The 14184-nt window shown below is 54.3% G+C and overlaps 1 protein-coding gene across 1 annotated transcript in view; it reads left to right on the forward strand.

Moving 5' to 3' along the window:
• The window catches only part of LGR6 (leucine rich repeat containing G protein-coupled receptor 6), an 86017-nt gene that overhangs the window by 60993 nt on the left and 10840 nt on the right, over positions 1-14184 (forward strand). Inside the window, exons 7-14 of the mRNA XM_045536241.1 lie at positions 5276-5344; positions 7688-7759; positions 7999-8070; positions 9217-9285; positions 10477-10548; positions 11958-12023; positions 13160-13231; positions 13659-13730. Of these exons, the coding sequence (XP_045392197.1) occupies positions 5276-5344; positions 7688-7759; positions 7999-8070; positions 9217-9285; positions 10477-10548; positions 11958-12023; positions 13160-13231; positions 13659-13730 (564 nt within the window). The remainder of the gene's footprint in view (positions 1-5275; positions 5345-7687; positions 7760-7998; positions 8071-9216; positions 9286-10476; positions 10549-11957; positions 12024-13159; positions 13232-13658; positions 13731-14184) is intronic.

A 14184-nucleotide genomic window follows, 5' to 3' on the forward strand; every position in this document is an offset into this window, starting at 1 on the left:
CTGAGTGGCTAGGACTACAGGTGTGTGCCATCATGCCTGGCTAATATTTTTATTTTTTTGTAGGGATGGGGGGGGGTCTCTCTATATTGCCCAGGCTGGTCTTGAACTCCTGGCCTCAAGCAATCCTCCTGCCTTGGCCTCCCAAAGTGCTGGGATTACAGGCGTGAGAGACCACACTCCACCGGTTTTGCATTATAAAAAGATCTTTCTGGCAGATGTGCAGTAGCTAAGAGTGTGATTCAAATCCTGGCTGTGACACTGAATTAGTTAGGTAGGCTAAATTGCTGTGACAAATAGACCAAAACATGTATAATGGTACAAACACAATAGAAATTTATTTCTGGATCATGTAACAGTCCAAGGAGGATGTTTGCTCTTGGCGGGTGGCCCTTCTCCATGGGATGACTCAGGGACCTGGTTTCTTGGGATCTTGCCATCAGCGGGGCCTCATTGTTTTTGGCATCCAGCTGGTGGCAGGGTAGAGAGACCACGGAGGAGAGAGGTTGGCTATTTTGTAGATCCTGGGCTAGAAGTGGTATGCGTCACTCCTGCCCACCTTCTTGTGTGGGATTCTAGTCACGTGGCCACGTCTACTGCAAAGGAGTCTGGGAAACATGCTCTAGCACCAGTCCCGGCTGTTCCTTCCCCTGCAGTGAGATAGCGTTGCCAGGGCAACTAATCGATCACAGCCCACAGCCAGTTACAGGTCTTTATGTTCCTTATTCCCTCCCACTGCTGCACTTGACTAGCCTAAAAAAAAAAAAAAAAAATGACAGCACTGTCCAATAGAACTTTCTGCAATGATGGAAATGTTCTAGATCTGTGCTTCCAGTATGACAGCTGCTAGCTACATGTTGCTGTTGAGCACTTGGAATGTGGCTTGTGAAACTGAGAGCTGAACTTTTAGTTTTATTTACTTGTAATTAATTTACATAGCCACACGTGGCTAGTGGCTATGGTATTAGTGTGGCTATAAAGAAAGGAGAGAGTAGATATTGACTGACAGTGGTCTCTGCTACAGACATCTATTATGAATAGTTATAGGTGACTCAGCAACTGATTTAATCTCTCTGTGTCTCACTTGACCTCAGTTGTAAATGGGTATAATAGTATCTCAAGGGTATGGTTAAGGGTATAGTTCAGGTAGAGTATCTTCAGGCTGTTGTGATGATTAAGAGATGATTCAGGGAAAGCACGTGGTGGCTGGCACACAGGATGGCCTGGAGGCAAGGACACCAGATCGGCAGTCTACAAGTGTCCAGGCTGCCCTGCAGCCTTACCTCCAAATACTGCCCTCTGCCCCAGCCAGGCTATCTCACTTGCTCTTCTCTGAATCCAGCTCCACAGCACTCCCCTCCTCTGAGTCATGCTCTCTATACCTGACCTGCCCACCCCTCCCTGTTGAAATTCTGCATTGCCATCAAGACCTGGTTCAAATGTCGCACTTCCATGAAGCCCACCGGGTCGTCCCCACTATGTGTGGTCACTGCGGTCTGCGGAGGTCCTGGTCCTTTGTGTGCTCCCCACATCATGCCAAGGGTGCTCATCCAGCTGTCTTGCACCTTTATCTAAGAGCGATTTTTCACCTGTCTCTCTACCTTCCACTTTGCCCAGAAGAATTCTTTGTATATTTTGGGCAGGCAACAAATGTCTGTTGCACTCAGATGAATTCATGAGGGGCAGACAGAGTTGCAAAGACACATTCCCTGGACAATTAGAGCCAGAGATTACATCTACATGGCACCAAAGGAAGCAGCCCTTTGGCTATTACCCAGGTCATTAAATCTACGTAGACATCCAAATGGGAAGACTCAGGGCACCTCGTTGGCATGGAGTTTGCAGAATTCTCTTTGACATTTGAACAATTTTTATTCTCCCACATTTCTCTACAAAAATAGCCCTCTAGTTCGCATGCCTTTTACCACAGGTCTTTCCTGCTGTCTGTTAGGCTACTCCTAGCCAAATTCCTGACCAGAAACTGCCAAGGAGGGCTGGAACCAGTTTGGCTGCCTGGACATGTGTCCAAAGAACTGTATAAAGGCTCAACGACAGCACAGTCACATGGAACCCATCCCATGCCACCTATGGCCCTGGGCAAGCCTAACAGTGCCACTCAGGACTACCTTGTGCCTTTTTTGACATCAAACTCAAAATCTTAAACGTGTTCCCCCAAATACCCTAGATTCTCTTGAGTCTTAATGTTTTTATTAATCAAATTATTTAGATCCTTTTATTTATTCATTCAACAAGTATTTGTTGAGCTCCTACTCTCTGCCAGGATTATGCTGGTATTAAGAATATGAAGCAGACAAAGTTCCTATTTTCAAAGAACTTTCATTCTACTTGGGTGAGAAGAAAATAAACAAATATATGTCGGGTGGCAATAAGCTCTATGAAGAGAAAGAAAGGGTATATATCTATTGCTATACAACAAATCATTGCAAAACTTAGTGGCTTAAAACAACACTTTATTATTTCTCATGGATCTGTGGCTTGGCTGGGCTCATCGGGGTGGTTCTTCCATAGCCCTCCCCTGGGCTGACGCGTGAGGTTGCAGTCACCTGGAGGCTCAGCTAGGGCCACAGGGTCTCAGATGGCCTCACTCGCATGTCTTAGGCTTTGGTGTTGGCTTGTCCTCTCTCTCCACGTGGCTCTCATGTCTAGCTTAGGCTTCCTTATGTGGTGGTGGGAACATTCCAGGAGAGCAAAGGCAGAGGCTCTGGGGCCTCTTTTGATTTAGGACCAAGTCATGCCACATCACTTCCACCTCGTTCTGTTGGTCAGTGCCGGTCACAAGACCGTCCCAATCTCAAGGCAGGTGCCACCTCTTGAGAGCAGAAGCTACAAAGGATTGTGGCCACTTTTAATCCACCACACAGGGTAAGGGAAGAGTGAATGATAAAGTATGCTAATTTAAATAGAATAGTCAGGGAAGGCCTCTCTGGTGGTGTCATTTGGACAAAGACCAGAATGGAGGGAGGGAGTAAGCCCTTTTTTGATACAGATACCTGGGGGAAGAGCATTTTAGGCACATGGAATAGCAAGTAAAGTCTCTGAGGCCAGATCAGTGTAATTCTTTGCATTTGAGATCATAATGCAATATTAGGGCTTTTTGATGAATTTACTTCCAAGTCACTTATGGGAAATCTAGTTCTCCTCGGGCAACGGTGCAGAATTCCTGGGTGAGCTGAGCCAGCTGAAAAGGGGAACACCTGATTTCGAAGCATTGAGATGTGAGGATGAATCATTTATGCAATTGAAGACCAAAAAGAGGCCGTCTACGTTATCCCTGCTGCCTCCATCCTCAACCCTATCAGCCTGATTTTCTAGGCATCTTCTGTAGTCCTGGTAGAACTCCAGGAACGCCACAGTTTGACAGCTCCTCCCTGCTTCCAACTCTAATACCTCCAGTTTCAGTTAAAGTGCTTTGCACACACATCCTGGCCTCAGCTTGACCACATCCTTCATACAGCCTCTGGGGGCCTCTCTGTGAGTGATCAGCGTTTGACGCACGAGCGGCGAAGGTGTCTGAGTCACTAAAGGATGAAGCAGAGTGGAGCGCAGCAGAAGGGGTTTCATGCTGTAATTACCCAAGATCGCCAGGGCAGTCTGAGGGTAATCGGGTAATTAGTGTGTGCGTGTGTGTGTGTGTGTGTGTGTGTGTGTGTGTGTGTGTGTGTAGCAGGGGACAATTACCCGGCTCACTGGCTGCCAGACGCTTGGGTTGGGTTCCTGGCCCTACCTGGGGACTATTAAGTGCAATGACCCTGTCATGCAGAGAAGCCTGTCACATCTCCGTGTTAACGTGGTATTTGTCCACAAACCCTGCCAAGTCACTCTGGAATTAGAGGGCCTCCACGTGGCCCCACTGCTCTGGCATTGGACAGCCGTGAAAGCTGTCAGGGCAGCGGCGGCTTTAAGGGGCTGAGGAGCTGGGCTGGGGTCACCCTGGGAGGCTCAAGAGGGACGCTGTACCTGAGTCCTCCCTCCCCACCCCCCGTGCCCGAGACCGCACACCCGAGCAACAGGATTTAAGAGGCATCAGGATGCCTTCCCCCCAAAACCAGGCACCTTTCCACACGGGGCTAATTCATTGACTACTGAACAAAACAAAAACCGACTTTAAAATTTTGAAAGTTGGTATCTTTTCTGGAAGTCTCTTGTAGTGATGGTGAAGAGGGATTCCATCACATAACACGGAGTGGAACTTTCTGGAGGTCCCCTGTGGCTCTTTCCGTCACTCTACCGTTTCCCTCAAAACTCAAACACCCGCCTGGGTCCCTGAGGCTCCTCTGCCTCTGGGGCTCTTTTCTATTTGTCACACGCACTTGTAAATCTCTCCCCCTCCTTCCCTCTTCCCTGTCATCGCCACAAACGGCCAGACACAGAAGGGCCCTTGGAAGAGTCAAGGGCACAGCTGCGATTGCTGTGGCCACCACTGTGCGCCTGGTGGCCAAGCAGAGCTGCTCTGAGCGTCCTCACGCAGATACCTTCACACACAGGCGCAGGCTTTCCTGTAGGGTGAATCCCTCGACTTGGGGTACCTGGGGATGAAACTTTTAATTTGGAAAGATGTTGTCAAATTGTTTCTGAGAGGTTGTACGTTTGAATTCCCACTAGCAGTCTATCAGGATGCTCGTTTGCCCACATCCTTGCCAACTTGGGTTGCTGCCTCCTTTTTAAAATTGCCTTCATTGTTTTTTGATTATACGTGTGTTATAGGTTCATTGTTTAAAAAAAAGCTGAAAAAAATGCAGAAAAAGGTGAGAGAAAATAAAGATTGGCTGTCATGTCATCGCCCCAAGGAAAGAAACGCTGCCTGTTTTTATAGAAAATGACAGCAAAGGCCACACAGCTAGCTAAGGTAGTCACCTGAGGAACCTTCTGGAATCCCTAGTGCTGGTGGCAAGATATTAAAGATCACCGAGGTTTCCCCTTGGCCCCCTCCCCTGATGTCTCCAAAAGCTGGAGATAACTTTCCTCAGCTGGTGGGGACTATTCTGAGGGAAGGGATTCCAGTGATCCACACCCCTGAAACCCGTCCCCCTACTCAAAACAGTTCTGCTGCCAGGAGGGTTCCAAGCCTAAGGATTTGTGGAGCAGGAATGGAGTGCAAACAGTCCAAAAATGTATTTCCAGACATTGGCAGCTGCATCCAACTGATTGGAAAAACCCATCTCCCTGGCCAGCCCCGGAGCTGAGTTTCCACATCTCGGGGACCCTGACATGCCCCGTGAAGCCTTCGCTCTAATGACTGCTCTGCCCTCCGTTTCAGGGACCTGAATTATAATGAGCTGCAGGAGTTTCCTGTGGCCATCCGGACGCTGGGCAGACTGCAGGAACTGTAAGTGCCTCTGATGGTTCCTTGTGGGTGTCATTTTCTCCCAGGGCAGGGGCCAAAGCCAGCCTGGGCCTCCCTCGTGCCCTCACCTCCTCCTCTCCCGTGGTCCCTGCCAAAGACGTAGCTGCCTGCCCTCCCCACCCCCCAGTGCGGCTCTAAGCAGTCCCAGTCCTCATTCGCTTGGTTTTGAGCATGTCCTGGGAGTGTGTCATCAGCAGAAGTGGCCCTGGGCCCTTCCAGCCTAGGAAAACACATGGCACAAGCCACCTCCTATTAGCCAGGGCTGGCACTGTCCCTGCCTTTGTTGGGATGCGTCCAGAAGAGAATGAGAAGAGGAACTGGAGGCTGGTGGACAGGGTCACTCCTCAGCACCTTGTCCCCAGGGGAACTGAGAAGTTGGCTCTGGTCCCCACAGCCACCGTGTATCATTTTATGTCCATATTCACCAAGCACCCAATGTGCCCAGCGTGGTGTTTGGTGGTAAACACGCATGAAGGGTCAGAGTGACATGGCTCTCCCTGAGGGGCCTTCAGCCTCACTGAGGACACAAAGTAACATATGTACAACAGGGAACAGGACAAAACGGTGTCTAATTCCAACCATCAATTATGTGGTATTAGCTAAAATGACGGTGGGAGTTGAGAGGAAGCTGGGAAGATCACCGTGGACTGATCCTTTGATCAGCCTTGGAGGACGACCGGGTGCATGCGGCAGTGACAGGGAAGGGGAGGCGTTTCAGAGGGAGGAATTGTGGGAAAGCCCCAGATAGGAAGCTGAGCTGGCCGAGGGTGACCCCGGGAGGGAGAGCGGCCTCGCTGGGGGGCAGCACTCGGGAAGCAGTAAGAGCTCTGTTGTGCAGCTACAGTGGGCCACACTGAGGGGGCCTGGGGGGTCCATGAACAGCCCCTAACTCTCAGGCAGCACCACAGCTTTATAGCTCAAACTACCGCCCAAAACCTATAGTGCCAGCCCCAGCCACCCACCTCCCCTCATCCAGAAGTTTGAGGGTATGAATGCCAGATGCAGGTGGCAGGGAAGCAGTGGCTGGACCAGCCAGAGGAAACCGTCCGAAGGAGAAACTATTGGGAGTCCTCCATGGCCAAAGAGTCATCGAGTTCTGACTCTTTTCCTTTGAGCTGGGATATGAGAGGAAGATGAGATTGGATCAATCAAGACAGCACAGAGGGAAGAGGGTGTGCACAGGCACTGAGACAGGAAAGAATAAAGCGCTGGGGAAGAAGGAGAAGAGACCTGAGCTAGCAGGGGCAAAAAGAGACATGTATAGGGCTGTACGTGTCCATTCACTCACCCATCCATCCACCCATCCATCCACCCATCCACCCATCCATCCATCCATCCATCCATCCATCACCCATCCATCCATCCATCCATCCATCCATCACCTATTGAGAGGAAGCCGGCTGAGGACCAGGCCTCTGTCCTATAAACTTCTGAATCCCTCAGAGCTTGGCCCAACACCACACACAGTGAGTGAATGGAAGGAAGGAAGGAACAAACAGCCTGGGTGGGTGGCTGGAGGTGTCTGAGGGTGAATCCGTGAGTGAGAGACCGTGAAGGTGGAAGTAATGATGCGACAGCAGGTGCAAGAGAGGTGAGCAGAGGCCAGGACACAAAGAGAAACCAGAAACTTCCAGTGAAAAAGAGGATGACGGAAAGGGTCTGGCTCAGCACGGCTTTGTGCTTTTCAGTCCAAGATGTTAGTTATTTGAAATGTTCTTCCCGACTAACCAAACACGTGATTCCTGGCTTCCAGACCCCAACACTTGGCTGGGGGCCTCGTTCCTCACTTCCCCGCGGGCCATCCACAGTCATTTGAGGTCAGATTCTGCACCGTGTCCCTCCTGCTGCTGCTGACACTTCTGTGTTTCTTCAGCTCAGGGCCTTGAGGCCAAGCCAGCCTCCATTTGACGAGCATCGCTCACCCTGGGATCCCCCAGAAGCTCTGTTTTTTCTGCATCCTCCTTTCCCTCTTACATGCCTTTGGCTTCCTCTGTGGGGATGCACCGGGGCTCCTGCCACAAGTACCTAAGGACAAGATTCCCCTCGTGGGACCTGAACTCAGCCTCTTGCTCCTGAGTTGCTCCCACGGGCTTCCCGAGCCCTGCAGCCCAGAACTCCACCCCACGCTCCCTTCACACTTGCTAGGGAGAGGACAGGTGTGTTACTGAACAAAGGAAAATCACGGGCAAGATTGGATCCTGGAATCTCCAGGCTGATGTCCCTTTTGTCTTAGGGCCTGTCTAGTCAACTGTCCAAAAGCCCCATGTCTCTCCCTCTCCACACGTTTCTCCACGTCCTCACCTCCTCCCTGGCCTTGTCTTCCAGGGGCTTCCATAACAACAACATCAAGGCCATCCCAGAGAAGGCCTTCATGGGGAACCCTCTGCTGCAGACAATGTGAGTACTGCTTTTCTGGCCTCTTGGGACTGACCAGCGTTTAGGGAAAGAGGATAGAGGTTGGGAGGCAGGAGGGACCTCCCCAGAAAGCACCAAGGGGGCCAGGGATGGGAGGGCTGCCTTCCTCTGTGTGTTCCTCCCTGGGTCTACACTGGTCAGAGAAGAATGCAGAGGTTGGCCCTAGTCCCAGTGGAAAGGGCTGAAAAACTGAATTAGGTGTTTGGATCTTTTTCTTCCAGACACTTTTACGATAACCCGATCCAGTTTGTGGGAAGGTCGGCATTCCAGTACCTGCCTAAACTGCACACGCTGTAAGTTGGCACCTGAAGGCTGCCACAGCCTGGGCTCTCCCTTTCCTCACTCCTTGCTGTCTCCTGCCTCCACCTGCAGACCTGTCGCCTGCAAGCATGACCCGCGGAAGGCGTGGTCTTCCGGACTGCAGACCCCTGCTTTGCTCAGATGCAGCCCCCGGCCTGCCTGGACATACAGTCCCCCTTCACCTCTCTGACCTGAGCTTCGTCCCAGGTCTCAGGTGGACCAAGCGGGCCCTTCCGCACAGTCAAGGAATGTTCTCTGGCCTCTGTAGTTTTGTGGTACAGCTGCTCAGGGTAGCTGTTCCTTAAACGATGGGAGCAAGGTTTTGAATACTGCGTGTTCTCAGGGCTGCTCTGCAGTGGCCTTAGAGTAGGAACCCCTTTGCCGTGTTCCTTTGCTTCCTTTCTCAGTTTTTTAATTCCCAGCCCAAGTCCCACTTCTTACAAAAAGCCCTCATGGATTTCTCTCTGCCTGCCGTGGCATCACGGTTATAGAGCTAACACCTTCAAGGCACATGCTTCACTTTCCCGTTCGTTACTGCCCTCCATCTTCACCCTAACCCTACGAGGTAGGTGTTACTGTTCCATTTTACAGATGGAGTATGGGGTGCTCGGGTCCTGCTCAGGTGTGAACCCAGAGCCCTTAACTTCAGAAGCTGGGCTCGTTGCTGGACCCCATGCTGCCTCCTCAGGGTCCTTGACAACACTCCTTCTTTTGTGCTCCTGCCGTGGGCAGGCCCCGTGTGGGTCCGTGTCCTCAGTGGGACTGGGGATGGTGGGGAGGGGGGCGGGGGGAGCCGTCAGTTTGCAGCATTAAAGAGACCTGAGGGAGAGGTGCTGACGAAGCCCTAGCAGAGGACGACTGGGAGGAGACTCTAGCTCAGGCTCTAGCAAGCAAAGCCCGGCAGCTCCCTGCTGGTGCCTGTGTCTTGTTTGCAAACCTCGGCCTGGGTGCCGGGGGTGCTGGCTCTGTCTGGCGAGGGTGTGCCGAGGCTCCTCCGGGGCCTGAGTGGCCGAATGGAGGGAGGTTTTGGGATGGGTAACACTCCCCAGAAGGTGGAGACCTGCGGGGAGAGAAGGCCGAGGGCTGAGAAGCTGCGGTGCTCTGACCCCACCCTCCGAGCTCATGGTCTCTGTTTCCAGATCCCTGAACGGCGCCACTGCCATCCAGGAGTTCCCAGATCTCAAAGGCACCACCAGCCTGGAGATCCTGTGAGTGGATTCCCTCTCCCTCCTCATCCCCCCCAGCTTCACCCTGCGAGCTGTCCCCTCCCTCCCCGAGGGCTGTGCGGAGCCCTTGCTTCCCCCTTATGTGACCTGCCTCTAGCTGGCTCAGCGCCAGGGCCCACGGCCACCTCCCCGCGTGGCGCTGCCCACAGGCAAGGCCAGTGGGACGGGCGAGGAGGCTGCTCTCCCCCGCGTCACTACGCTTGGGTTTCCCAGGTATGACTGCAGAGCTCCTAAGCCCAAGCCATGGGGACCCCGAGGACCTGTGGCGGGGAGGACACCTGGGAAAGCCCACCCCCTGTGCCTTTCTGAAGCGTGGCTCCAGCCAGGACGTTCTTATATTTTCTCCTGTTATGTCCTGCGCAGTGCAGGGAGGGAGCAGCAGAGCGTGGTGGGCCCTCAGTACATTTAACTGGATGAACGAAACACGCAAACGGCCCGAGCAAGTGTTAGGAGGTCACCGCGCTGCCCCCGCCACTGAGCCCATTCACGGCATTGCGGAGCCTGGAGCTCTGCTCTGTGCCTGCTTTGTCTCCCCAGATTTGCTGGCATGTGGGAAATTCTCCATGAGGGAAGGAGTAGTTCACGAAAGATGACCTTGGCCTTGGGTCCTTCCTAGGACACCCTGTCCCTAAGCCCAGCCTGCCCCACAGCCCTGTCTCCCCCAGCCCCTGGCTCTTCCCTTCCTCCCCATTGCTCCACCCTCCCCCAAGGCACGGGGACCAAACTCTTTTCTTGGTTCCCATGGTTGACTGGTTTTTTTTTTTTTTTTCTGTCTACTCCCTGCCAATGGCCGTCCCTCCCCTCCAAGGTCCTTGGAGAAGAGCAGATTTTCACCCCTGTCCTGCAGACCCAGTGCTGCAATAGACCATTAGGAGCCGTGGGGTGGGGATGGGCCGGGGGTGCAGGGACTGGCTGCCACCCAGAGGCCCTGCGCCCTCTTTCTCCTCTCCCCACCCCCAGCCCCTCCAAGCCCAGGGGAGCGTGGAGCTCAGATGCCAGGGCCTGCTCCGTTCTGTCCCCGCAGCGCCACCCCCTGCCCTCTCTCTCCCTCCACTTCTTTCTTTTGTCAGCCCTGTCGTCCCACGACAGTATCAGGTCCAGAGCTGGAGGCGGGTGGCTGGGAATGGCAGGGCCCTGGGCCTGGTGCCAGCTCTGTCTCCGTTCTCCCTGCAGGACCCTGACCCGCGCAGGCATCCGGCTGCTCCCGTCGGGGATGTGCCAACAGCTGCCCAGGCTCCGAGTCCTGTAAGTGGCTCACATGCATTCTACAGTCTTGGCACTGTGCCCCTGCCCCACGTCCCACAAAAGGCCTCTGCTGCTTCTGTCCCACTTGGTCACATCTCTTCCTGGAGAGTGGGACAGCTTAGGCCCCTGCTGAGAACCTGCCCCAGAGGGACAGGGCTGCCCTCTCTTATTCAAAATAAAAAGACAATGTTCTTTGAAGTAAGCAAGACAGGAGTTTGAGGCCCAGCTCTGCCACTTACTAGTTGTATTAATTTGGACTCTTTAATGTCTCTGAGCTTCAATTTTCTCATCTATAAAATGTGTATAAATTTGTGAAGGTTAAAAAAAATATGTAGAAAGGACCCAGTCTCTGGGAGGCCAAGGCAGGAGGATTGCTTGAGCTTATGAGGTCGAGACCAGCCTGAGCCAGAGAGAGACCATCTCTACTAAAGATAGAAAAATTAGCCGGCCATCCTGGCACGCACCTGTAGTCCCAGCTACTCGGGAGGCTGAGGCAGGAGGATCACTTGAGCCCAAGAGTTGGAGGCTGCAGTGAGCTATGACAACGCTTTTGCACTCTACCCAGAGTAACAGAGTGAGACTCCGTCTCAAAAAAAAAAAGCAAGCACGTAGTGCATAATGCCAATAAATGACATTATTACTCTAATCAATACATGAAAATTAATCCCTTCTGGCTCTGTGGAGGTTCTTAAGTGGCCTCTGAGGTCAAGGGGAGTTTTCCTCTCTCCTTTGACTCCAACCTGAGTCTGAGGCTCCTCACCAGGGACAGTAGCCCCAGCACTCAAGGTGGGTGGACCAACAGGTAGTGTGTGGAGAGAGCCCTAGCCTGGGGGTTCAGAGATGCAGGCTCCGGACTCAGCCATGCCACTGACTGGCAGAGTGCCCTTGGGAAGTCCTGTCCCATCTCTGGGCCTCAGGTTCCTCGTCTGTTAGGTGCAGGTTGGCCAGATGCTCCCAGTTCTCGTCTTCCCTGCCAAGTCTGCAAATGGTGCTTGCAGGTGCTTGGGTCGGAACCGCCCGGCTTGCTCAGCAGGGCCTGCTGTGCTCTCTGCTGGCCGGAGCAGTACCCCGTGCCACACCCTTTACCTCTTTTCTTGTCACCACGCCCCTCTTACTTCCTCTTTCCCTTCCCCTAGGACCCTCCCAGGGTCCTTCAGGCCAGCGTGCGATAAGGTGGCCCTACTGGAAAAAGCCAAGTCAGCCCCATCCAGGCCCAGAGAGGGAGGGGACTTAGCAGGGGGAAATGCAGAGAGGAACTGGTACCCTGGTGTGGGGTTTGTCAACAGCCATGTCTCTGTAGGGTCCCCATGGCCCTCGGCTGGTTCACAGGAGAGCACAGCCCTGGCCGGGGCCCCAGCCCTTGTGTAGCCCCCACTTCACCCCAGCCCCGGCCTTTCTCTCTTCTCCAGGGAACTGTCACATAATCAAATTGAGGAGCTGCCCAGCCTGCACAGATGTCAGAAGTTGGAGGAAATGTGAGTCTGGGGGCAGTGGGGAGACAAGGCAGGCAGGGCAGCCTCGGCGGGGCAGAGAGGAGGGAGTCGGCAAGGGCCAAGCACACTCTGACATTCCTTCCTTCTCTGAGTCTGTTGAACCCAGAGGTTAGGGCTGGGCGCTTGGCAGAGGCCTGCACAGGGCCCCTGGGACCCACAGCAGGTGACAGACCCAAGAGCTGGTGCCCAAAGGGAGTCTCAAGATGGCTCCTTAGGAGTCAATAGCAACACGAAGTGCAGCAGTGACCAGGGCCAGTGCAGGAACAGGGCCACACGAGGGCCAGTGCGGGAACAGGGCCACACCAGGGCTCCGCGGGCTGGACGAGGGGAGGCTGCAAGCAGCTGGAAGCACCCGGCATTTCGGAGCATGTGCTCTTGTTTCCACACCCCATAAACACACACACGTGTTTATGTTTGTACACATACATGCAGACATGCACAATCATATGTGGAAGAACAAACACGGGATTCAAATTTCACGAAAGAAAAAAAAATCACCTGAAAGTTCTCTAAGCTCTGTTCACCCAGCTGCTGTCCCCTGAAGCTAGCATGGCCTCCTGGGCCTCCCTGCGTTTGTCCCCTGCTTCCAGGCAGGGCAATGCCTTTTGGGCCAGGGTGAGGTAGAGGGATGAGGGTCTGTCCTGTTTGGTGCCAGAGGAAGGAGGGTCTTTGACATAGCCAAGGCCCAGCGTCCATCTCCCTTTTACACAACCAGAGCTCTACTGAGCTCTGCCTCCCGGCTCAGGCCAGGCGCTGGGACTGCCCAAGGGCCAGGCGGTGCTCTGCTGCTGGGCTAGGGGCTGGGGGACCCACAGAGATGGGGAGGTGTGGGGGGCAGTTCAGCTGGGCTGGGAGCCAGGCCCAGTGGGAACACTGGAAGCCGACTCCCTTTTGGGCCACAGGGGTGGTTTTGCGGCTTTGTCTCCTGACCCACTTACCCAAGGCAACCGGATCCCCTTGTGCTCCCTTTAATTCTGGTGACTTCCTCGGGCTGGGCCCTTTCTTCCTGTGCCAGGAGAAGTGGGGGGCTCTCCTTTCTTCCTCCCAGTGCTCAGGGGGCATGGAGCAGAGCCAGGGGCTGGGGCTGCCGGCTCATCCAGCCTCTCTTGCTGCCCTAGCGGCCTCCAGCACAACCGCATCTGGGAAATTGGAGCCGACACCTTCAGCCAGCTGAGCTCCCTGCAATCCCTGTGAGTACCCACAGCGCCCAGGGGTGGGCTGGGGAGGAGCTGAGAGCCCTCTGCCAGGCACGCTCATAGCCGTGGTGCAGGTGTGCGATTCAAGTAGACGGGACATACACGTCGCCCCTGCCCCACAGCCCCTGCCCCCAGCACACGCACAGGAGAAGAGCTGCCTCCCCATCCAGATGGCTGCTCAAGCCACTTGTCCATGGTACCTGGGGAGCCATGGGGCTCTGCAGCCAAGCTGCCATGTCCTCTGTTGCTATGGCCATAGCAGGTCAGGAGCTGGGCAGCAGCAGGTACCTTCCCCAAAAGACTAAGGCTACTGCTACTGGGGGCAGGTCAGATGGGGGGTATGGGAAGGAGAGCCCACAATGGGAACAATGAGTCTGCCACATGTCTCTGTCCCCTCCTGTCACGCTCTCTCTGCCCGCAGGGACCTTAGCTGGAATGCCATCCGGTCCATCCACCCTGAGGCCTTCTCAACCCTGCGCTCCCTGGTCAAGCTGTAAGTGCCCACTGCACTCTGCTCCAGGATGCTGGGGACCAACTGGGACTATAGGCTGGCTGGGGGGGCAGGAGGGCCACCCCAGAACAGGGACACCCGTAAATGTTTGGCCACCCATCCTGGGGAGGTGGGCCTCAGCCTAATCAATCATTCTGACAGTCCGTTTGACAGAGCGTGGGGCCTGATAAACAGAGCGCCTGCCTCTTGCAAGCTCCGGAACATCATCTGCTCATGTTCTGCAACAGTTTGGCAGCCTCAGCCCTCCCCGTGGGCTCCTGCCCCGCCCCTCCCCCAGCCTCTCTGTGCACGGATAAAGAGGACCCTGGAACTCCTTCACACACAGCAGGGGCAGCAGATGTGGGGGCCTGGGTTTCAGGGAGCTCAGGGGTCCTCTGCTTGACCATTACTCTAGAGGGCTGCCATTCTGTGGGGCAGCAGGCGACCTCAGTTCCTC

The sequence above is a fragment of the Lemur catta genome, chromosome 23, assembly GCF_020740605.2.
Source record: "Lemur catta isolate mLemCat1 chromosome 23, mLemCat1.pri, whole genome shotgun sequence".
NCBI lineage: Eukaryota > Metazoa > Chordata > Mammalia > Primates > Lemuridae > Lemur > Lemur catta.